This window comes from Dipodomys merriami, unplaced genomic scaffold (genome assembly GCF_024711535.1).
Source record: "Dipodomys merriami isolate MVZ:Mamm:240054 unplaced genomic scaffold, mDipMer1.0.p SCAF_4, whole genome shotgun sequence".
In the NCBI taxonomy this organism is placed as follows: Eukaryota; Metazoa; Chordata; class Mammalia; order Rodentia; family Heteromyidae; genus Dipodomys; species Dipodomys merriami.
Genome location: NW_027205603.1, coordinates 49,308,040 through 49,334,069, shown reverse-complemented (window position 1 = coordinate 49,334,069; position 26,030 = coordinate 49,308,040). Strand labels below are relative to the sequence as shown.

The 26,030-nt window shown below is 42.3% G+C and overlaps 1 protein-coding gene across 1 annotated transcript in view; it reads right to left on the bottom strand.

Moving 5' to 3' along the window:
- Window positions 1–23,469: 23,469 nt before the first annotated feature.
- Window positions 23,470–26,030, bottom strand: part of Stmn2 (stathmin 2) — a 42,356-nt gene continuing 39,795 nt past the window's right edge. Inside the window, exon 6 of the mRNA XM_069990963.1 lies at window positions 23,470–24,897. Coding sequence (XP_069847064.1) covers window positions 24,838–24,897 — 60 coding nt within the window. The 3' untranslated portion in view covers window positions 23,470–24,837. The remainder of the gene's footprint in view (window positions 24,898–26,030) is intronic.

Sequence of the window (26,030 nt, the reverse complement as noted above, 5' to 3'; positions counted from 1 at the left end):
TATTAATGCATATTAATAGTGCAAATGAGTGAGTTTCACTGAGAAAGGAACTTAACAGTGAGTTGACTTTGGGTGCATATTTGTGACACTTTGATTAAATGTGCCTAATTGTTTCTTAAAGAACATTTTTGATTTATACACCATTGCAAGATTCTGAATGAGCAAGCAAGCAGAAAAATGACTGTGAGAGGAAAATTGGGGAAGGATCACCTCTTCTCTCAGTATGACAAAGAAGCTTTGGAAGAATGGAAGTTGAGCTCTGAAGCTGAATCCCTTTGAAGTAGCCATGGCCACTGCACTGAACAGAGGGAGCTGCCTTAGAACTTTAGAAAAGTCCTGGACAAGGTCAGTCCGCATCACGGGTCTACCTGTTCAGGTTCCATGCACAGAGGGATCCTGTCTTTGACATATCCTGGTTGGAAGCCAGCCAATGCAGAAAAGTTTGAAATACTCTCATCTCCAATTAGCCAGCAAAAAGCCAGAAGTGGAGCTGTGGCTCAAGTGGCAGAGTATCAGCCTTGAATGAAAAAGCAAAGCAAGAGCACAAGGCTTTGTGTTCAAGTCCCCAAACTGGCACACACAAAAAAAGTTTCATTGAGAACCAGGAGCCAGTGGCTCATGCCTATAATCCTACCTACTCAGGAGGTGGAGATCTCAGAATCCTGGTTTGAAGTCAGCTGAGGCAGGAAAGTCTGTGAGACTTATTGCTAATTAAACACCTTCCCACCTCCAAAAAAAAAATCTAGAAGTGGAGCTGTAGCTCAAGTGGTAGAGCATGAGCCTTGAGGACAAAAGCACCCAGGCCCTGAGTTCAAGCCCTAGGATTAAACCCCCTTCCCCCGCCACGTTTTATTGAGGACAAGTCCATGAGCTCATTAGCTAGGTTATTCTTGCTTTTAAATAACTCAACTGTTTTGTATCTCAACTTCAACTCTGAACATATCAGTAATTCCCAAGGTTGCCTTTTTTGATTACCAGTGCACCATCTGGTAACATGCATACACATTATTGTATTGCATATCATGGGTTTAGGGAAGTTTGGGATTTGTTTATTAAGCCCATAGCAACTGTGGATTAAAAATTTAGGAGAGAACACACAAAATGCCTTCATATATACAGATATATTTTGCTGTGTTTTGTCATAAGAACAGAATTCCTCTTACATACAGAGGAATAAGAAAAAAAACCACACATGGCTGACAGTTCTAAGAGCAAGGATGACATGCTGCCGAGAACAGGTTGTGAAGCAATGTGTCACTCTGGGAGTGTGTTGTTACCACTCTACCTTTGGTGAGGATCACAGAAAAACTAGCAGGCCGGAAGGATGGCACCCATTTTTATAAGAACCCATGTTTTCCTTTGAGCCTGTCTTCTATGATGGTTGATGGAAAGCCTACCATTATAGAGTCAGAATGTTGCACCATCTCTCCTGGGGAAGCGCAAAGCTCTATGTAGTTCTGCAGTTTCTGCTCTGGTAAGTGGGTCATACAGTTTATTTTTTCAAAAAAAAAGTGACACCTAAAACACTTAATTCAATTTAACCACAAAGTTTGGCTTCTGTGTAGTCCTTTGTGCGTGTGATTCCCACAGGTTTTCTAGAGTTGACTCTGAGCATGCGTGAAGGGGATTGCATCAATTCATGATGCTTGTACATAAACCATTAAGTGCCACCTCACCTTTCATGCGGCTATATCCCTTGGTGCAAATCTCTGTGGAGAAGCTGCTTCTCATGAGGTATTTCTGGTAGATACTGGAGAGAGAGCTGAAGATCTATGTGTTTTAGTATCTGTGGAGTGGTTATGCCTTCCTCTTTTCCAAGCTATAAAGCTTTTGCTTCAAGAAAAAGCCTTCTTCCTAGGTTGCTCAGCAACCACTGTACCTTGGCCAGGAGGACATTTCCTGCTGTTTTCCAAGAAAACCCTGAGAGAATGGCAAGGCACACTTGAGAACCGTCTGTTTCATGGGTGTACTCAGGTTAGAAGGTTCAGGTTGGCATGGCTTATTGGGAAGCATAAAGCCAACAATCACAGACTCATTAACTACGATGAGTACCTGACCAATGTCTCAGACCATTCCATGAGATTCTGATGGAATGTTCTAGTGCTGTACAGATGCATGATGAAGTGGGTTTTGAGCATCTGGATAGTCAGGAGGGGGTTAGATTTGGGGCCTAGTTCAATTTTTTTTTCACTGAGGGAATGTTTAATTTTATGCCTGTTTTCCTGGCCAGGCTCTGTTTTCCTTTGGTTCTATGTATCAGCTCTGCACAGGTGAGGGTCTTCCTGTGGCCCTCAGTGCCTGACGGTCTGGCTGTGGGAAACAACTTAAGCTGGAGGATGCTTAAGTCTGTTTCAGAGAAAAGTCACTGGGAACACAGGTTAGAGCTGGCATGGCATCTCTACTCAATGAACTTCTCAGCCCATCATTATTCCAGAGCATCATTCTAGAATCTCCAGGGTAGAGCCTATGTCCTTAAGATCAAAGATGATGACACTTAGCTGGGTGCTGGTGGCTCACACCTGTAATCCTAAATATTCAAAAGGCTGAGATGTGAGGATTATGGTTTGAAGCCAGCTTAAGCAGGAAAGCCTGTAACAGTCTTATTTCCAATTAAGAAAAAAAGCCAAAAGTGAAACTGTGGCTTGAGTGGTAGGGTAATAGCTTTGACCACAAAAGCTCAGGAAGTTTTAAGCGCTAGGACTGCCACACACACACACACACACACACACACACACACACACACACACACACACACACACACACAGAAAGAAAGAAAGATAATGGTGGCACTGGTCTTAAGGAGTGTGATGAAAGGGATGAAATTGCCTGGAATACAATGTTAAGATGTATGGAGTTGTAACATTGACTTCTCCACTCCTGTTTAGCTGATACGAGCTAATAAAAAAGGGATGCATTATATTCATAAATTTAGATAATGATAGCAGGTATCTGTGGCTTATGTTTGTAAGCCTAGATACTCAGGAGCCTGAGATCTATGCCAGCCTGGGAAAGAAAGTTCATGAGACTCTTGTTTCTAATTAACCACCAGAAAACTTGAAGTGGTGCTGAGGCTTACAGTGGTAGAGCACTAGCCTTGAGCGAAAAAGCCCAGGGACAGTGCCCATGTCCCATGATAGACCAAAAAAGAAAAAAGAAAAAGAAAAAGAAAGAAAAATGAAAAAGAAAATGCCACAGGTCATACAGGTAGCTGAAAGAGTAAAGTATAAGAAAGAAGAAAGTGAAGAACATTTATGTTTGAGGACTTTATGCACACTTGTGCTTGTCTCCTGTTGATTGAAACTTAGTGTGAGGGAGGCTAGGAAAAGTAGCTTATATTCTGGGCAGTGAATGCTCATGTAATAATTAGGAAGATATGATTATAGGATTTGGGGGACAATTCAGTCTCTGACATAGTAAAGTAATAAGCTTTCTCACCATTTAAAGTGAGTTATATTGGAGTGAGTTGGAAGAGGTTTCAGCTAGTCTCCTACCCTTCTTCTTCTTCTTCCTCTTCTTTTCCTCCCTCCCTCCTTCCCTCTCTTTCTATATAATCCAGGTGGCCCTGAATTTGTGATCTTCCTGCCCCTTCTAGAAGCCAAGTATGCTGGGATTACAGACATGTATCAATATATCACCATACCCACCAATACACCCTCTTTCTAGCATGTAAACTAGAGTACCCTTCTTTCACTACTCTAATCATCCAGAAATTTAAGTCCTGGAAACCTGAAATTAAACATCCATTGGAATAGTTGTGCCTGTTTTTAATCTCTCACCTTACATCTTCTGAGGGTCAAGATGTAATGGCACATGGGTAATCTAAGTTAGGGATGAAATATATTATTTCCATTAAATTCCTGCCTTCTTGCAGGATTAGTGAGGTTGAGACTTAATCATCCTCCGAAGTTGCATGATTTGCTGCTATATCTTAGCTCATGATATGATGTCTGGTGCCTAGTAGGTGTTCAATAAATATTTGTTAATACCTTGATGAACTCCTACCGCTTGTTATAGCTGTGTTGAGGATTCCAGGGCTGAGTAGAGGTCTATTACTGACACATGCTGTGTGCTCAGCTCAGGGAAGGGCAGCTTATTTGCCATGGCTGCTGGTTTGTGGAGAAATGCCTCCGTTGATTTTTTTTTTTATAGCAAGAACCCGCTCTTACCCATTTTAAATGCTTGTCTTCTTTTGCAGCACTGGGCCTTGTGTATTCTAGGAAAGTGCTCTATCACTGACTTTCACATTCCTGTCTTGCACATTCCATATACATTTGTATAATTAACCTCCATCTTGTCCCATAAAATTGCACTTTCTTTCCACATAAGAAGTCTGCTAGAGTAACTTTCACGTGGTAGCACTCAATCAGTTGTGTTTTCCCCAAGTAGTGTACTGCACTCTATGGGCAATCAATTAAATGCCCAGATGTGTTTTAATGAAATATGTCTACATATGTCTTCATGGGCATTTACCCCAATTAACACCCTTTAAATCTAAAAAAAAAAAAAAAGAAGAAATATAATCAGCACCTCACAACTTGTTTGGTAATGTTTAATTGAAGGACTAGCAAATATGTGAGAAAGGTCCCAACCAATAAAAAGTCTATGTGGAGAAGAGTTAGGCTTGTTTTTAAGGAAAATACTGAAGAGTATATATTAAGCATCTAGGAGCAATGACAAGAACAGGAATGTCAGAGTAGTCATGGTGATAATGGGAAGCTAATGAGACCCATGTGTGCAGTGTGATCTCTCAGTGGGAAAGGGCACAGGCTATTCTGGATGGAATGTCTCCTGGGGGAGGGGTGACAGTCCTCTAAGAAGCTTCCACTTTGTGGAAGAACATCAGGTCCCACCATAGGAGGGAGAGGGGACCAGAGAGGGTTTTAAAGGAGTGGATATGTTTAGAACACATTATATACCTGCATGAAAATACCTACAAAAATGCATTACTACTACTACTATTATTTTATCGCTCGTGGGGCTTGAACTCAGGGTCTGGGCACTGTCCCTGAGCTCTTTTGTTCAGGGCTAGAGCTCTACCACTTTAAGCTCCACTTTCAGTTTTTGAGAAGTTAATTGTAGATAAGAGTCTCATGGAGACTTTTCTTCCCTGGGCTAGCTTTGAATCGCAGTCCTCAGATCTCAGCTGCCTGAGTAGCTAAGATTACAGGCATGAGCCACTGGCACCTGGCAAAACTCATTATTTTGTACAATTAATACACACTAATAAAACCAAAAACAGAGACTAAAATGGAAAACCATTACAAGTTATTTTCTTTTAGTGAAATATGCTCATTTTTTCTGAATTCCTTAGGCCACTTAGACCCTAGCTTTATGTAGCTATCTCAAAAAACTATGGTGTGCCAGGTCCTGGTGGCACATATTTGTAATCTTAGCTTCTCTGGAGGCTGAGAGCTGAGGATCAAAGTTTGATCCACAGAAAAGTCCCTGTGAGACTCTTAACTCCAGTTAACCACTCAAACACCAAAAGTGGGGCTGTGGCTCAAAGTGGTAGAGTTTTAGATTGAGCAAAACAGTTTAAGGGCAGTGCTGGGTCTGAGTTCCACAACCACCACCATCAGCAACAACAACAATAACAAAAGGTGACACTAGCAATATTAGTGAGGACTTCAGATGTTAGATTGTGTATGGTTTACAGGAGTGTGAAATGGACTGAGAAATTTTGGTGTCTGTCATTCTCCATCTTGCCTCTACTACAATGGAATATTTTTGTTGTTGTTTTTTTGGGTCTGGTCGTGGGCCTGAACTCTGAGCCTGAGCTCTGACCCTCAGCTCTTCAACTCAAGGCTAGCGCTCTACCACTTGAGCCACAGTGCCACTTTCGGCTTTTTTTTTTGCTTATGGGTGCTGAGGAATCGAACCCAGGACCTCAAGCATGCACAGCAAGCGCTCTACCACTGAGCCACCTTCCCAGCCCCTGGAATATTTTTTTTTGACAGTCCCAAGGCTTGGACTCAGGGCCTGGGCACTGTCCCTGAGCACAGCTGCTGCTGCTGCTGCTGCTGCTTCTTCTACTTCTTCTTCTTCTTCTTCTTCTTCTTCTTCTTCTTCTTCTTCTTCTTCTTCTTCTTCTTCTTCTTCTTCTTCTTCTTCTTCTTCTTCCTCCTCCTCCTCCTCCTCCTCCTCCTCCTCCTCCTCCTCCTCCTCCTCCTCCTCCTCCTCCTCCTCCTCCTCCTCCTCTTCTTCTTCTTCTTCTTCTTCTTCTTCTTCTTCTTCTTCTTCTTCTTCTTCTTCTTCTTCTTCTTCTTCTTCTTCTTCTTCTTCTTCTTCTTCTTCTTCTTCTTCTTCTTCTTCTTCCTCCTCCTCCTCCTCCTCCTCCTCCTCCTCCTCCTCCTCCTCCTCCTCCTCCTCCTCCTCCTCCTCCTCCTCCTCCTCCTCCTCCTCCTCCTTCTTCTTCTTCTTCTTCTTCTTCTTCTTTCTTCTTCTTCTTCTTCTATTTTTTGTCAGTCATGGGGCTTGAACTCTGGGCTTGGGCACTGTCCCTCAGCACTGCAGCTTAAGGCTAGCACTCTAACTTGAGCCACAGTACCATTTCTGACTTTTTCTATGTGTGTGGTACTGAGGAATCAAACCTAGGGCTTCATGAATGCTAGGCAAACACTCTACCACTAAGCCACATTCCTGGTGGCAATGAAAATCTCGGGCAAATCTTATACACAGTTTCTTAATTCTACTGTGTTTTATAAAGGAAAGCATCATATGTGTATCATTCCTTTTTACTTCCTATAGAGTCTGTAATGTAGACCACAAAGATGATCACAGCTTAAGTCTTTTAAAAAGGCAGAACTAAGGAACTCTATTATTACTATCAAAGTAAAATTTAATTTGTTTTCTTTCATTTATAGTGTTTTCCATTCCTCATCTATCTACCATTGTCAAAAGTTTTATGGAGAATTAGCTCAGTAATGAAGTCTTTATCTGGTAGGGGGGAGGAGGAGAAGGAGGAGGAGGAGGAGGAGGAGGAGGCATTGGCCAGTAAGCCATTTTTAAACATTTGGAGTAGTGTGAAAATGGAGGTCCATTTTTATCTCTATCTTCAAAAGAGAAAAGTGATTTACACTTTCAATTAGTTTTCTCTACTACTTGAGACACATCTGTAGGCTGGCTTTTTGCTAGTTAATTGAGATGGAGTGTCATGGACTTTTCTGCCTTAGCTGATTTTTAATTGTGATTCTCTAATCTCAGCCTCTTAAGTGTCAAGGATTCTAAGCATGAGGTATTAGGCCGGGCCAAAGACAGAATTTTGAAGGTACTAGGGTAATTGGGACTGGTCTTCAGGATGGTCCCCTTTGGAAGTGCTGGACTGTATTGCTTAGGGTAGATGGCGTGGGTATCCAGAGTCTGTGATGAATTTATGTGCAGTAATCATCACACACAGGCTAGGAAACAGTAGAGGAGATGTAAGTAGAGGGAGCTCTTACAGATTACACATCTTTAGGATATGTCTCCAGTTTGAGGTAGGTTCCCGCCTTCCCCCTCAACATCATCTCTTTTTTCTCTCCTTATCTGCTATGATTTATTCCCAAGAAAGTGTCAGATCACAATGCTGTGAGCAGAGATGGGGAAAGGAAATGTCTTAGGCACACTTTGGTCATCTCTTCTACATCTATGATTTCTGTGGTCTGTAAATTAAGGAGACTGAGGTTACAGGAGGATTGGCTCTCATTAATGGTGACAAACAGGGGAGAGGAAGCAGCAGAAAAGAGCCATCCATATTCCCACTTGCAACTAGCAGCTTTCATCACCCAGACTCCATATGATGAATCAGCCTGCTGCCTGCAAACTTCCTGGAGACTCATGAACTAGGAATCTAGTTTCCCAGCTTATTTTTAGTGCTGAAGTGGGTAAGTTTTGAGCGGAATTAAGTGTTCCACACAGCTTCAGAAGTTAGCTAGATTTCTAAGATAAAACCTCGCCTGGAGCCTGTGACACAGATATAGAGGTGAGAGTTATAGGTGGAAAACAGCACCTTCCGGAAGAAGCCAAGAACAGAAATAATAATGAGCTTGGTGGTTGGGGGCTTCTGTGACAAGATCAGCGAGGAGCTGGGGACTGTGAGAACTCAACCACAGTCATTCCCAAACCAGCAGAGTGATGCCCCAGGAGCTCATTTCTGCTGGCATCAATAGAAGATTTAGTTCACAAACCAATAATAAGCTCAGTGATGAAGAAAATATACTCAGTATAACATTGACATTTGACTTCAAGGTTCATATCATAAAGTACAGTATTTGCCCCATATATTGCTATGGAGAAAGTAGATGTTGTTGATTACTTGTTATTTGATACATTTTATTTATAAAATAATTAAGGATGCGTTTTCAACCAAAGCTACATGGCAGACTGGGAAATATTAAGTTGTTCCATACTTACATCCTAAAAATACATGCAATTATGCCATTTCAGCAAAAATATGGCCATACAAAAATTAATGTGATACTTAATGGCATTCAAGAATAACAGGTATTTAATATTAACTAAGTATATGTCCTTGTGCTTAATCTAATTTTTTTTGTTGCACCAGGATTTGAACTCAAGGTGTTACTCTCACTTGATTTACATTGCTTGTTCTCCCTTGGTTTGTTTGTTCTGCTGGCAATCTATCATTTGAGCTATGCCACCAACCCCACTTTCTTCTTCTTCTTTTTATTGTGAAAATACTGTACAGAGGGGTTACAATTACATGGGCAAGATAATGAGTACATTTCTTATCAAGCATTGTAGCCTCCTCCTTTGTTTCCCCTTCCCATCCCTTCCCACCCTCTCCCCGCCCCCGCAATCCTTCCCAGCCACCCCCCCCCCATGAAAGTTGACGACTTGTACATCTCATTGTTGCAATCCACCTGTATCCCTATTTAAACAATTTGTTTTTCCCCTTCCCCTCCACAAATTATACTGATATCAAATACAGTGAAAGCAGGGGTTATACTGTGGGGGAGGGACATACAAAGCAACAAAGAAATAATCTTATAAATGTACCAACCCCACTTTTTGCAGGTTATTTTGAAGATGGAATCTCTTGGAATTTTCCTTCCCAAGTTGACTTTGAACTGTCATGCCCCAGGTCTTAGCTAACTAAATTGTTAGACTAACAGGCGTGAGGCACCAGTACCACATGGTATGTTGCTTTCTTTGGGGGAACTTTTGCCACTCTTGGCTTCTGTTGATTTACTTAGGTTGAATTGATGATATCTTTTCTGTTCAGTCACCATATATTTAGTCTCTCTAGACTCTGGTGGAAGGTAGTCTTTAATAGAAGGTTTTAAAGAACTTACTCAGACCTCAAAACTCATTTTCCTTCTTTCTTCCCATTCCCATCCCTCTTCTCTCTGTTTTTCTCTCTTCTCTCCCTCTACATTCTTTATTTCTTTCCTTCTTGTTCCACTTTATTACTTTCTATTGTAAAGAATCCAGGTAAAATCATTGATTTATTTAGTGGTGCTAAGGCTCAAGCCCAGGTCCTCATGAATACACCACTGGGCACCAGCTTCAGTGAGGAATTGTGTTTAAACAAAGGCATCAGCTAAAAGTATAGTACGTGTTCTGTGCTGAGTTATTCATAGGAGAATTGAGTTTTAGGTATATAAATACTTCCTGGATTATTTTTGAGGGTTTGTATAAATAGACCAATAAAAGAGACTGTTAGGGAATCTGTATGTACATATATATACACACATAGATACAAACATACATGTGTATGGGGCATGGCTTTAGCCATCTGAACATGTCCTACCAGCTTGGGTAGTATTTAATTATGATCTCATGTTTCAGAATTCAAAAGCTGTTAGTTGTTAACTGGTCTCTATGGAGTGCTCTGGAATCTTTCAGCTGGGAGTACTAAGTATCTGGACAGGAGCACTGAGTGGGCCTCCGTGTGCAATCCCTGTGTCAAACACTGATGTGAGCAGTCAGAAGGGAGGAAGAAGAGCAGACGCCAAGTTGACCGTAGAGATGAGTGTTTTCAGGAACGTTTCCTCTTGCCCAGTGAAGAGATAATGCAGGCAAGCACATGTCTTTCAGCGCCTGTATTGTTTATGTCTGTTTACTTCTGCTTAGCTCTTCAATAACCAGAAGTTGTTGCAGGCTGTTAGTCCTGAAGCAAAGAGAGAGAGATTCATTTTTCCCCAAGTGGAGCTGGCATCTCCAGCCTTTGCTTGCATGACTGCATTTGACTCTCTTTCCCTCCTCTTTCCTTCCCTCTCTCTCCTCTTCTAACTCTCCTTCTTTTCCCCCTCCCTCCCTTCCTCTCCCTCCCTCCCTCCCTCCCTCCCTCCCTCCCTCCCTCCCTCCCTCCCTCCCTTCCTTCATTCCTTCCTTCCTTCCTTCCTTCCTTCCTTCCTTCCTTCCTTCCTTCCTTCCTTCCTTCCTCCCTCCCTCCCTCCCTCCCTCCCTCTTCTTCCTTCTCTTTCTTCATCCCTGATTCTCTCCATCCTTCCCTCCACAGGCTTTTCTTTGCTTAGAGGGGGTCCCCGTTGGCCCTGACCTGGGTTTGTCACATTCTTTCACAGAGTGACTCCTAAAGATAGTAGTTTTTCCCCCCTGGCAGCTTCTGGCAGCCAACAGCTTTCATCAGATGTGGTTTCAATTTATAGTTAGTGTCTTTGACACCTTTAGCAGGTTTTTCTCACCACAAGGTGAATGAGGGTAGAATGGTCAAGCTATAAATCATTTTCCTGAACACGTCCCAAGGAGTTGCTCCCATTGTAGTAAGATCAGGCATCTGCGTGTCTCTTCTGACAAATGTTCAAAGCTATTGTGGACAAAGGCCAACTGATCTCAGCGTGTTCTTTGGAGGCTACTGTTTTCCTTAGGTTGTTGGGAGCTTGTGGCAGACCGCAATGGAAGCTTCCAGGAGGCTCTCTCCTTGTTGACAGTCTCCTGCCTCAGCTTGGATACAGGAAGGCTAATTTTGGTTCAGATTGGGTTTTCCTGATCGACCCCTTATCTAACAATGAGAGTCAATGTTCTGCACTTTGTCCTGTTTCCCTTGGAATTGGGGAAAATGTTTACATTGCTGAACAAAATGTATGGCTTGATTAAGCAAGCTGACGGCCTGGCTAGGTGGTTGTGGGATCGTCATGTTTCCAGCTGAGAGCAAGTTTCCTTACATGTGAAGTGTGAATGCAATGCTGATGACAGGACAGGGTTCTCTCAACAACAATAATGCAACAGAATGTGTTTAAAATAGAAATGTAGGGCTAGAGGCTTGACTCAAGTGTTAGAGCACTAACTTGGCAAATGTGAAACCCTGAGTTCAAACCTCAGGACCACCAAAAAAAAAAAAAAAAGCGCACAGACGTGTGGTTTGAAAACTATAAAATGAAAAATTATGAAAATAAAAAGCAGAAATAAGGCCAGGAACTGGTGGCTCACACCTGTAATCCTCTCTACTCAGGAGGCTGAGATCTGAGATGGCAGTTCAAAGCCAGCCCTAGCAGGAAAGTCCAAAAGACTCCTTTTGTTGTTGTTGTTGGTCATGGGGCTTGGACTCTGGGCCTGGGCACTGTCCCTGAGCTCTTCAGCTCAAGGTGAGCACTCTACCACTTGAGCCACAATGCCCCTTCCGGTTTTCTGGTGGTTAATTGGAGATCAGAGTCTCATGGACTTTCCTGCCTGGGCTGGCTCTGAACCGCAATCCTCAGATCTCAACCTGAGCAGCTACAATTACAGGCGTGAGTCACCAGTGCCTGGCCAAGAGACCCTTATCTCCAATTAACTACCAGAAAATTGGAAGTGGCACCGTAGCTCAAAGTGGTAAGAGTACTAGCCTTAAGTGAAAAATCCCAGGGACAGTGCCCAGGACCTGAGTTCAAGCCCCATGCTGGACAAAAATTTTTTTAAAAAGGAGATATGAAATACCCAACTCCCATGAGATTTTTCAGGTCTCTGTAAGAATCTACTTATTGAGTGCCTACTTCCTCTGGAGTTTCCTGAAAATAAGCTTCATCCTGTATCATTTACTGACCCCCACTGTCTTATGGTACATCCGAAAGAACATTGATCTTATGGTTATGTTGTCATACCTAGTGACTTTATCGGCATGTTCATTCTTCTAGAAGTGTGGCTTCATGATGATATGCCTTTTTTTTTTTATTACATTCCCATTTTGGGTTAGAGGTGTGGTTCAAGTGGCTAAGAGACTGCCTAATAAGCCAAGAGTTCAATCCCTAGAACTGCCAGAATGAATACATGAGTAAAGCAATGGCACTGCAATGGTAGTCTTGATGGGTCATCAAGACTGTGCCTTCATGGACGGCACGAGTGCCTTCTACAGGAGACTCCAGAGGGCGTGTGCCCTTTGCTCACCCCCTAAGGACATAGAAAAGATGCCATCTGTCAGGGGCAGGCCCTCACCAGACACTGCAGCTGCTGCAACTCTTAGTCCTGGTCTTCGCCACCTCTAGTGTGTCAGCAGTGAAGTTCTGTCATTTGTGAATGACTACTCTACATGGATCAAAATAAGACAATTTCTTCTAATCTGTTGATGATACTTTTTACCTCATTGGCAATCTTTGAGTCATTTATTCTCTTTTCAGAAATCTTCCTCTTGTCATAGGGGATACTGGATGGTCCTTGTTTTCTACCCTGTGCTAATCCTTTTGTCATTTACTTTCTTTTTTTCTTTTGGTCCTGATTTTTCCTCTTATCACATTCAGAATATTTATCAGTCCTCTGTCCTTTCTGACCTTTATGCTGATGACACCCACATTTTCTCTGTCTGTCTGTCTGCCTGCCTGCCTGCCCATCATCTGTCTCCAGCACCAGCCTTCTGCCTCAGGAGTCCAGTTGTTCATTAGACACTTGCATTCAGATCTTTCTTCCTCACTTTTCTAGACAATGTAAGAACAAATTCACTGTTTTCAGCCTTCACACTTAGTTCTTCCTATACACTTCTCTGACTTTCTTTAATGCAGTTGATTCTCTGTCGTCCAGACTTGAAGCTTTTGGTTTGGCTCCCAACTCTTGTAGCAAAGGACATTTCCAAGTTTTCTCAAGCTCAATTCTTTCTTCTTTTTCTTTTTTTTTTATTGTGAAAATACTGTACAGAGGGGTTGCAATTACATGAGCAAGGTAATGAGTACATTTCTTGTCAAGCATTGTAGCCTCCTCCTTTGTTTCCCCTTCAGTTCTTTCTTTCTGGTGACCAGCTCATGCCACTTTGTAAGGAAATACTACCTTTTCTTTTCAGTTTGGAGGTTTGAACTTGGCCTGGATGCTTTCCCTGAGCTTCTTTTTGCTCAAGTTCCCTCATCTATAGGTGGTGATAAAAATGATATCCATGTGCTGAGAATGTGGCTTAGTAGTAGCGTGCTTGCCTAACATGCATGAAGCCCTAGGTTCGATTCCTCAATACTACATAAACAGAAAAAGCCAGAAGTGGTGCTGTGGCTGAAGTGGTAGAGTGCTAGTCTTGAGCAAAAAGAGCTCAGGGACAGTGCCCAGGCCCTGAGTTCGAGCCCCAGAACTGGCAAAAAAAAAAAAAAAAAAAGAATGATATCCATTTCATATGATTCTGAATAAATAAAATAAGTATGTTGTGTGTGTGTGTTTGTGTGTGTGTGTGTTTGTGTGTGTATAAAGCCAGTGTAGGCATACAGTAAATATTAGCTAGAATTGTTATTATCTAACCTCTTCTTTATAACAGGGTACTTATGGACTTTCCTGCTCAGGCTGGCTTTGAACCGTGATCCTCAGATCTCAACCTTCTGAGTAGCTAGGATTACAGGTGTGAGCCACCAGATCCTGGCTCTGCATTTTGTTTTGTTAAGGGACTGACAATCTCTTCCATTCTTCATTCTTGGAAAAATATACTGACCTTCCTTAAGGTTACCACCTTGATTTTCTGGTCTCTTATCCATGCATCACATCATATTACCAGAACAACCTTTTCCTGTCATTACTACTCTGGGTTCATTCTGTGTAGAACATTACCTTGGACTTACAGTTTGTGCAGTTTGGTCTCATATACTTTCCTTGTCACTAACTCTTTGACTTGACTTCCTTCAGAACATAAGCTAAAGTCCCTTGCTTGGAACATTCTCTATTTCTTGTCCCTCCACTTCCATTCACTCTCCTTCATAACTCCATCTTGTTCGTTAGTTTTCTTAGTGTCAGTCCTGATGTTTGAACTCCAGGACTGGCACGGTCTCTTAGCTTTTCACTCAAGGCTGGCAATCTACCACTTGAGTCACAGCTTCACTTCCAGGTTTTTTGTTTTTTGGTTTTTTTTTTGTTAACTGGATTTTGCTGCCCAGATTAGCTTCAAACCATGATCTTCAGATCTCAGCTTTCTGAGTGGTTAGTATTATAGCTGTGAGCCACTCTGCTTGTTCTTCTAGATCTATGTTAACTCACACTTTTCCAAAAAGTATTTGCAAAGCTGAGATTTCAACTAGTGGGTCCTCTCCACTAGGAGTTTCAAATGTACCTTGAATTGAGCATAGTGAAAGCCAAGCTTGTAAATCTCTTCTCACATTCATTCTCTGGTAGCTCCACACCCATTTATGCCAGCCATAGGGTGAGCTGATGACTCCCAGACACCACGGTGTGGAAATTATAACCAAATAGAAATCAATTGTCCTTGGCATGTCTTCTTTTTCCCTAGGACCAATTGTCCACTATGCTGTCCTTGTTCTAGTTACCAAATACTTCTTTTTTTAAAAAAATATTTTATTGTAAAGATGCCAAATACTTTTTTATTTCATTCCTAACTTAGATTTTGTTTTGATCACTGAAGCACACCCCGGGGCTTTTTGTCTGTAATCATGTTCGACTTTAAGCCTCCTGCTTAAAGCAATGACAAGGATTTTCCTACCACACAAATATGGATGCTCCAGTCTCCCCTTTAGCTCTTCTAAAGGTTTCTATTGGGAAGAGGCAAAAATCTCCTTTTCTTTTGCCACCTGGCTTCCGCCCTTGCCTTCTGCTCAGCTTTCACTCTGAGCTGCAGCCATTGCTGAACCACTAGGACCTTTCCTGACTGTGCTTTTGCTCACTTGCTTTCTTCCACCTGGAAGACCCTTCTGTCAGAAGTCTACCTGCAAGACTCCCTCAAATGTCACCCTTTTATGGTTTGTCTCCGAGTTCTTCTGTTTAATGTAATGACTCAATCATCAATCAATTTGTCTATCTTTTCATCATCAACCTACCTACCTACCCACCTATACGAATGTATGTGTGTATATATCCGTTTACTTACCCAGCTACCTATACATCCTCTCATCTGTTTGTAAGCAGTCTAATTTTCAATAATATATATGCACACACAGCATATTATATTTGTTACTATATGCACATCACATTAAAAATGAATGACATTTATCTAGCTACCAGTCCCCTACTGACAGTGAACCCTTTGTGGGTGGTATTGTGGATTATCCATGTCCCTCTCCTTGAGCATGATGCTTTACATATTGTACATGACCCAGTCATATTCACTGCATAAATTAATAGTCAGAATAAATGTTACTGTTTATGGCAGGAATGTAACTCTACCAGGACAAATACAACCCATTTACCTGCACCCTGGCATCCTACTTGTGCTTGGCATTTTGTGATAGTAAATATTTATTGACAATCACTACAGAACTCTACCAGAGAAACAGAGTCTGCTTTGTGTTGTTACCCACACAATCTAATGCTTTCCTTCATCTGGGAAGGACCATATTCTATACTTTGTCTTCCTTGATGTGATTCATGCTGGTTTAACGAATGGCGGTCAAATGAGTAACCAGACAGCAAAACCTTGGATGATATCCTTCCGAGTTTTATAACATTTTATTTGTGGAACAGCAGTACCCGTCTCTCCTTCAGTGGCTCCAGGTGTGAGAGTTACCCAAGTTTCTGGAACTCCCTTCTTTGGGCTGAGCAGGGGTTCTGTGCTCTTCCTTTGCACCCTGGGGTGTTCAGGCAGGAAATACTACTATAGGCATCTCTATCACACTCAGTAAACACCTGATCACTGACTCACCAAGAAATGGCATTATTCCAGAACCTTTTTCATTCTGGCCTATGATAGGGGAGGACTTCCAGGCAGCCTGTTAAACTTGGGTGGCCATTTCCCATCTGCCCCACCAGTGGAGACCTCCTCTGTCTTCTTATCTGCCCAGTAAAAAAGATAATTGCCTCTCATCTATTTCAATGAGAGTAAACAAGACTATTCAGAGGAAGGAGGCAAGGATTGGAGGTGTTTGAACGACACAAATGCTCCAGAGAAACCGGAAAACTTCTCTTCCAGGATTAATACCTGCTGTGACCTATAGTTGAGTAATGAAATTATATATGATTAGGAAGTAGAGATCTGTTCTGTTAGATGAGGATAATTACAGATCTGTGAATATGAAATGCATACTTTTTCTTCCTTCTTTTTTTCCTTCCTTGGTACTTAGGGCCTGAGTACTTGGCCTCAACTTTTTTGCTCAAGCCTGGAACTCTTCTACTTGAGCCACAGCTTCACTTTTGGTTTTCTGCTCAGGAGAATTGGAATCTCAGAGACTTTCCTGCCCTGGCTGATTTTGAACTGCAATCCTCAGATCTCAGCTTACAGGTGTGAAGCACCAGTGCCCAGCTTCTCTTTTGTTTTAGTAATACTTTAATCAGAGTGATAGTATTTGCCATCTTCAAGTACTGTGTCTTCATTGGTGATGTAAATGGAATGAAGAACATTTTATCTCTCCATGATGAAACAACCAGGAATTCCTCTCCTCCACTATGACTGCCCCGAGTCGGAGGAGTTGTTGTCACATGTGATCACACAGTGCCCCCTGGTGGTCCGAATGTAATTTCACATTTCACCCAGAAAGGAAGCACCAGTCACAGTAGGGAAGACTAAGTACAGAATATGGTCCTTCACAGAAGAATGAAAGCATTAGATTGTGTGGGTAACAACGCAACGCAGACCCTATTTCTTTGGCAGAGCTCTGCAGTGATTGTCAATATTTACTCTCAAAAAATGTCAAGCATGAATAGGATGCCAGGGTGCAGGTAAATGGCTGTGTTTGTCCTGGTAGATTTACACTCCTGTCATAAACAGTAATTTATGTGGTGAATATGACTATGTCGTGTACCATATGTAAAGCATCATGCTCACACAATTCTCCCTGGGCAAGAAGTCTTTTTTTCCTTTCCCTGTGTGCTAACCTCCTCCTGCTTTCCAGACACAAAACAGCCTACTGTTGGGAGCCTATATGTGGCACCCCTCGGCCCCTTCCACTTCCCCAGGTGAACAGTCCACCTGCATTTTCACCTAATTCACTTCCCTACCTGCTACCAACAACAACGATCACATCACAAGTGCTTCCTTTCATGTCTATTCGACCACTCCAGAAACTTAAAGGACAGCTAATTGTCTAATGCTTTTGTTTACACCCATGAAACTAGCTACTTAGGCAGCTGAGATCATGGTTGAAAGTCAACCCAGGAACGAAAAGTCCAAGAACTTGTTAATCCTTCAAGATTTCTTTTTAAAATCTGGCACCAGTGGCTCATACCTGGAATCCTAGTTACTAAGGAGGGTGAGATTTGAGGATCGCAGTTTGAAGCCAGCTGGGGTAGGAAAGTCTATGAGACTCTTGTCTCCAATTCATCACAGAAAAAGCTGAAAGTGGCGCTGGGCTTAAGTGGTAGTCTGCTAGCCTTCAGCAAAAAGAGCTTAGGGACATCGCACAGGCCCAGAGTTCAAGCCCTAGAACTAGCAACCCCCTGAACCCCCACAAATAACAACAAAAATCCAAAAACTAAGTAAATAAAATTACAAAGGAAAAACCCCTTTCTTATTTATTTTTGTGCTGGTACTGGGGCTCGAACTCAGGGTCAGGGCACTCTCCCTTTGCTTTGTGGCACAAAGGCTGGTATTTCATCATTTGAACTATACCTCCACTTCCAGCTTTATGGTGGTTAATTGTAGATGGGGGTCTCGTGGACTTTTCTGCCCCATCTTGGCTTCAAATTGCGATCCTCAGATCTCCTTTCTTGACCAGCTAGGATTACAGGTGTGAGCCACAGTGCCTGGTTCAAGATTACTTTGAATCTAGATTTTGTTTCTGTTAGGTTTTTTTTCAGTCCAGATTTTAAGTTAAAAAGTTGTTATTGGCAAGATTATGGGCTACAACAAAGAAAGGAGGAGAGAAGTGACATTATTGAGAAGTTCCACATTCCCTATTTTATCCAATCGTTTTCAATGATCTATCCACTCAACAAGTATTTGTTAGCCTTCTGCCATAAACCTGGTGCTCTAAATATTGTGGATAGTGAATCACAGAGATTTCCAGAAACTAGAGGAAGTCAGGTTACTACATCTGGTAAATGATGAAGTTAGCTCAATTACAATTTTGTGAACTCTACTAGGGAATTTAGACCTCTTCAAGGCAGAGAAATTTTCAAAATGCTTTCAAGTGGAAAGGAAACAATTGGCTAGAATGTACAGAAGGGATTGGAGGTGGGGATATTAACTTGCAGAAGAGCACCCTATTTCTAGTGCTTTTCTTGTTTTCTTCTCTGGTATCCAAAAATAAAAACTCAGCCAAGTTAGTTTAATGTTGATGCTTCCATCTGACTCTAATGGTCGGTAAGGGTAGACATTGCTCACGTTTAGTAGATTTTTCACCACCTTTTTGACTGCACTTGTTTTCCACTCTGTACCAGAAGTGGTGTTTCTTTCATATAACACCTGTCTGGGAAACTGAATGCTCTAGAGGAACTTCTGAGTTGCTTGGCTGCTCCCCATTACTTCTTTATGGTGTATAATTTTCTCATTAATCATTCATCTCCAGTAGATAATGAGAAGAAAAGGTATATCAGCAAAATAGCATTGCTAAAGGCATGCTCATTAATGAGGAAATCAATGGATTGCATCTGGAAAGTTGTCAACAGCTGATTGAATTTATAACTGATTCTTTCTGTTGTCCCTGGTGATAGGTTTCTTCATCAGTAAATGTGTGTCTGACTTATGTGTGTGTGCATACAAAGCTGGGAGTAGAAATTGATTTATTTATGCCCCATTTGTTTTAAAATGCTTCCAGAAACATGTATGTAAATATAGTTCTTCATTGTAGGCAAGGGAGTATATTTTTTTAGAAAAAATATTCTCAGATATGTGTGATGTATCTCTATGTATACATTGTATATGTACAGTATTTTATTGTACATGTTATATATTTGTATATATTATATATTGTATGTATAGTATGTATTTATCTATAGGTTCTCATCATAAATAAAATGAGTTTGAAAATTGTCTCTCTAATAACTCTCATAAATGAATCCTAGTAATCCTAGCTTATTACTAAAAAAATAGATCTTTCAAAAAGCACTTATGATCCATTGTGCATTTCTGTTTGGAGTTCAATGAGTTCATATGTCTTGTTTGGGGCAGTAGAAAATGATGAGCGCTGCTTGTGTGTGGACATTGTAAGACAGACTGCATCGCTGTCATATGGGTACATTTCCTTCCCCGCAGGGAGCAGCAGAGTCTACGCCACTGGCCTTTGGCTACAGCGGGAGACACGACACCGATGAGCGTGGAGACCCACTGGGTATGTAGCAAGAGTGGGGAACAAAACTTGATGGTTTTAATTTGCCATTATTAAAAAATCTGCTTTTCCACTTTATGTTACCGCCTAACTCAGTCTTTCTTGACTTAAAGTATGGTAAAGATAACTCTATAGAGAATACAACAGAGGCCAAAATGTCACTTCATGGCAGGGTGGATAGTTTGCAGTGTTAAGAAGAGTAGCTTTTCTGCGAAAGAGAGAGATGGTGAGTGTTTCAATGTTGTAAGAAGGCCTCAGATTTCAACTGCATATAAAGGGAAGGGATGATAAAGTAGAGAAAACACCTAATGGTTGTGTAAGGGCAGACTGGAATAAAGACATGTTTGAGGTGGAAGAGTCTAATAGGACCCAAATGTACGCAGAATTGTGGAATTAGAACAAGAAGTGAAGGACAATGGGGACGTCAAATTGCTACTTGATGATCAATTGGAGACGATGACAGGGGACAATGGGCAACCCATGATAACTTTGACATCATTTGAGGGTCTTTGCTTTGGGCTCCGTTTGCCTTAGCAGTATCCAGCAAATAACCTGATTGAGATATCAAGGATGATAGTGTTGTCCGGAGCCAGGAAGGCAAGTGCAGAGCATATCACATCTCTCCCTTCTCAGTTTTTCCGTTGGGGAGGGGGCGATGTTGTATATGTACTAGGTTGTATTCTCTGCAGTATGGAGTGGGTAAGGAACGCAAAGGCAGGTGCTAAAGTTTGAGTGTGGAGTGTTCCCTGAAGACCATGTGTTAAAGACTTGTTTCTCTGCTTGTGCTGCTGTGGGAAGGTTATAGAATAGGATTATAAGAGGTAGAGCCTCGTGAGTGTTTTCTCAGGTCATTGGAGGCTTGGGCATAAAGAGGATTATGGGACTCAGTTCCTTTCTCTCTCTTTCTCTCCTCAGCCATGAGGTGAGCAGCTCTGCTCCCCCTTACTCTCCCGCCAGGTGGTGTTGCTGCTCCACAGGTCCTAAAGAAATGGAGTCAACTGATCATGGGCTGGAACCGCCACAGTGGTGAACTAAAACAACCCTTTCATCTTTCCAAGTATTGGCCATAAGAATGGACGTTTGGCTCTCCGCACAGAAGAGCACCTGTCAATGTTCAGTCTTGGGTGTATAGGAGATAAGAGAGTTGTGTGAATCATCCAGGAAATAGGATCTTGGAAACATTTCACAGACTGGTTTCAAAGACATTGACACGATTTAAACATATCAGAGAGGAAAGCCAGGCTCAGTGAAAAAGATCTGGTATCAGAACTTTTGACATGGAACCAGACTGGGCTGGATAAGGTACTAAATGGTATCATAGCTGCAAAGAACGCTCAGTCCATTTCTGAGAGGGCTAGGGGCATCTTCAGGTATAGGGAGCCCTCCTGAAATAATGTGTTGTGAGAGATGGCCAAGTCAGTGTCACCCCATCGCACCTGTTTTTCAGCCACATGCCAGCCCCTAGGGGTGGGCTGGGGTGCATGTTTCCCATTGTCTCACGGTCCAGCAAGTGGTAGTTGGTTACTTTTCTTCTTCTTGGATTACTTTGCAATCCACATACAATACTTATTTTTCTTGAAAGGAGCAGAAAGAGCATGATTAGTAGTCAAAGACTGAGAAATGAGAATCTCGGCTCCCACATCAGCGTCTCATTTAAAGACTTGAGGGGTTTGAGGTATAGGGCTAGAAGAAGAAGGGAGGGAGACAGACTAATGAAATTGAGGAATACTCGGGTCTTCTCTGGGATTAAGCTGAAACATGCCAGAAAGTTGGTGCCACCAGTTTTGGCTTCTTTTATGGCCTGGTGTTTCCAGTCATGGTGTTGGTGGGTTAAGGCTGCAAAGGGGACAGACGCAGTGAGGACAGAGATGCCAAACCTTTCATCTTGCTCCAAGAGGCACCCAGTCCCACATCTGCAAGCCCTACTGAAGAGAACCATTCTTACTTTCTTGAGTAAGATTGACCTCCTCCTCCTTCTTCTTGTGTACTGGTTCTGGGGCTTGAACTCAGGGCCTGGGAGAACTGCCCTTGAGCTTTTTTTTTCTTTTCTTTTCTCAAGGCTTGTGCTCCACCCTTTGAGCCACATCTCCACTTCCAGCTTTTGGTGGTTAACTGGAGATCTTGAGCCTCAGATCCTAGTTTCCTGAGTAGCTAGGATTACAGACATGAGCCAGTGGCACCCTGCTCTCCGTGGGACATGCCCTGACAGAAGCGGCCACAAGGTGGCAGCCATGAGGAATCAACACATGTGGATCAGTTTGTTCCTAACAGGGCTTCTCAAGGAAGGTTGAGAGGTTACCTTAGCATCACCTGGAGAAGGCACTTACAATGAGCATTTTCAGGCTTTGCAGAGCAGCCCTGGCCATCAGAAAATTTGGGCACGGGGCTCAGCCAACTGTTTCCTTTTTATTAAGCCTCCTCTCTCAAAAACCTTTGAGGCAACACTAATAGTTGAGGATCATAGGTCTAGGGCAGCTTCACTGACAAAACCTGTTTTTACCGGAGAGGTCAGAATTGGGGATGGCATGCCCATGAACTACTAGAAAGGAGAAAAAAATAAAACTGTTAGGAAGTGGGTATTGTTCCCTGGAGAAAATCACTAACCTCTCCTTTTTGAGATGAAGCAGGTGGCCTGGCTAGTAAGTCCAGTTTAGAAACTTACAGTGCTGTATGAGAAATTTGCCATTTTTTTTGTAAGTTTTGCTTGTTTATTGAAAAGTCATGAACTTTCCTGGCTGGCTTTTAAACCATAATCCTCAGATCTCAGCCTTCTGAGTAGCTAGGATTTACAGGTGTGAGCCATTGGTGCCAGGCAATTCTTTATAATCTTTCAAACAGCTTCATGAAGTAGGGTCCTAGGGGCTCACGCCTGTAACCCTAGCTACTCAGGAGACTGAGATCTGAGGAAAGTGGTTCAAAGCCAGCCTGGGCAGGAAAGTCTGTGAGACTTTTATCTCCAATTAACCACCAGAAAACCGGAAGTGGCGTTGTGGCTCAAGTGGTAGAGCACTAGCCTTGAGCTGACAAGCTGAGGGACAGTGCCCAGAGTTCAAGCCCCACAACTGACAAATAAAAAGCTTTATGAAAATTATGTGTGCCCTCAATATGCTGCACAGACTGGCCAACATATCCTGTTCATGATTTTGAGGACAAATTAAGTTGCTATAAGCTAGTGGTCATTTATATTCTTGTTCCCAGGGCTTAATCATAGGTCTGGCCCAATGAAAATCATGTAATTAATATTTTCAGATTAATTTATATAAAATCATTGTGAAAAAGGATGTTGTTCAGTGGCAATCAGAAACAGTGATCTCTTAGAGATTTTATTCCCATGAATATTGAAGGATGCTCTTCCACTTGGCTACTTAGGGTTTCTGTGGATGAGAGCTCAATGTTCTTATTCACAAATCTACAGGGCTTCAATTATTTATGACTTCCTGCTAAAACTGTTCCTTTGGCCCTAGAACATCCATCTGGGTCACTGTCAAACCATGCTGTGTCCATGTGTGTGATTTGCTTCTTGGCAGTATACAGCCTGGCAGTGGGCCAGGGAAATCTCATTTTAACAGACGGCCTTGGCTGGGGGAGGCAACCTGAGGGCCACACGAGTGAACCTGAGTAGTGCAGGAGCCTTCCAATGCCTTGGCAGGGGTTTTCTTCCTCCCCACTACCACCAGCAACCTTTGGCTTCTCTTTCAGTCCCCGGTGCTGTGAGGGGAACAGGTTGAAGGCCTCTCCCGCTGTGTTGGCCTGTAGCAGGAGGAGGACTAGAGAACTGGGCCTGCTGCTCCAGAAGGGAAGCGAATCAGCAGGGCATTGGCTGCCTTCAAACTGATTACTGCTTCTCTGTGCTGGTAAGATGGTCCAACCCAATAGCCATCTCTTCTTTAAATCTGAATGACAGAGTTAGAACACCAAGGGGTGAGAGAACAGACCAAACCTTTATTAGTTCACAGAACTCCAATTCTTTATTAATCACAGCTTGCTCACAATGACATACAGGAAAATAGCACTAATGAGGAGTAAATATGCAGGCAGCAACCTTCAGGAGTTGGGAGGAGTTGGGGGGGAGAAACAACTTCAAAACTGCGATAGGTACTTGTGGTGGGTTTTCTGGTGATTCTCTTAGTTGGCACAAATGCCCTGCCTAGACCCCCTGAACTGCGTCTGCTTCACAGATGGAATGAATATATATATATATATATATATATATATATATATATATATATATGCAGGATTGCCTCACACTGGGGAAGAAAGACCAGCTTGTGTGAAAGTCCGCAGTGTCTTGTGATTTTGTGTTTGTGTTTGAATGCAACAACCAGCTCACAGTTTCCAAGTGGATAAAAAGGTTCAGTAGCATCATGTACTTGTACTATAGGTATAAGCTTAAAATGAACATCATCGACCATGGCATCCACAAATAAGCCACCCGACACATTAATTAATTCATCCTATTGAAAGAACTGAAACTAGAGGAGAAAGCCCACGTTATGAAGAGTGGTTTCACGGCTGCTTGAACCACTTAGGTGGGGGTCTGTGTTCCGCCCTTGAAAAGGTTCCACCCTATGCTTCTACCCAGATCCATCTCAGATCTGTCCTCTTACCCATCCCTTTCTAAAGCCAAAACACATTTGTAGCACATAACCATTGAAGCAGAAGTAAATGCTAGGATGGGTGGTTTTTCTTAGCCTGGGTTTGTAGATTCTAGGCAGTTCAGTAGATTATGAGCAAACAAATGTGGAAGTTCGTGTGTAGCCACAATACCTGGGATGTAGGTATGGTCTTAGTCAAGCTCAGAAGTGACAAAGTCATCTAGGTCATTAGGCAATGGTGGGTTTCTAGCACCATAGACTGTCTACTGACCTCATTTTGTTTTTCTGTTGGAATGAAGAGGGCAGGGAATGGAGTTAGACTTGGGGAGCGTCAAAAAGAACAGACCTAGCAAATTCATTTGAGTGGAAAGACACATCAAAAGCCTGTTACAGGACATGTAAGATTATGAAATAACTTGCATAATGCAATACTTGTATTTTTTAACAAAAATGTAAGTATTTACAAAATAAGATCCAAGGTTTTTTTTTTTTTAAACATCAAGCAAAACATTCTGCAAAGAGACCGCATTGATTTTTTTTATTTTTGATTCTGTTTTTGAGTTTTGTTTTTTTTTTTATAATGAGTTCTTTTTTAAACCATGTCATACATTTCCCATACTGATATCGCATGATCCATTATAATATAGGCAGGGGGATTTACTATTGGTTAGGGGCGTGCCGTTCCCTCCATCGCTTCAGCCGGACAGTTCAACCTGGAGTTCCTTGTTCCTGCGCACCTCGGCAGCGTGCCTCTCCTACAAAACACCAAAGGGAAAATGTCACAGAGCGCATGCGGTCCATGCAGAAATAGCATGATCTTCCTTTGCTTTGCTTAACATGCACATGGCTCCAAGTAACTTGGTTTGGTGTCGACATAAAGGCAGGAATTCCTTAAGGAACAATGCAGATTTCACAAAAAGGCAAATGTGGGCCCCAGGAAATGCCACGTTAAGAAAAAAAAAAGTCTTACAAGACTTCTAGTGGCTTTGTTTGTTTAGTCCTGGGTCTCAAATCCCATGCCTTGTATGTGCTAGGCATGTATTCTACCAGGGAGCCATATCCCAGCCCTGGCCTTACAGTGCCTTTAACATGAAACAATAAGTTTTTGGTTGAAACTATGGCAAAAAGTCAGATGTCTAAGAGAATTGTGACCAGGACTTCTGTGTAAAATCTTGAGGGTAGAGATGAAGTCACCCTATTGGTTCCCCTATTATTCTGACAGTGTCTTTCCATTTCCCTAGAGTTTGAAGGAATTTATTATTGCTGGTGGGCACCTGGGAAAGGTTTGATTTAGGAAGAAGACATTTTGGACTGTTTTCTAATGTCTTGACTTGATCATCAAGGCCCTTTGCAGCTTGAATCCAGTGACTTTTATAGTCTTAGCCTCTGCTCCTCTATGCATATTAAGGCTTCTTCTCTCTCTGTCTCTGTCTCTGTCTCTGTCTCTGTCTCTGTCTGTCTATCTGTCTGTCTGTCTGTCTGTCTGTCTGTCTGTCTGTCTGTCTGTCTGTCTCTCTCTCTCTCTCTCTCTCTCTCTCTCTCTCTTTGTTCTGGTTGTAGGGCTTGAATTCCAGGCCTGGGTGCTATCACTGAGCTTTATATTTTCTCAAGTCCAGCACTTTGAGCCACAGTGCCACTTATGGTTTTCTAGGAGTTAATTGGAGATAAGAGTCTCATAGACTTTCCTGCTTGGGCTGGCTTTGAATTGTGATCCTCAGATCTCAGCCTCCTGGGTAGTTAGGAGTATAGGCATGAGCCACCATTTCTTGTGATTTTCAGTGTTTTCAATTTCCAGTCTCTAGCACTACATCTGTGTGGACTTTCACAGTCCTCTTTCTCTACAATGGTTTTCATGAGACCACCAGACTGTAATTTTACATTTTATGTA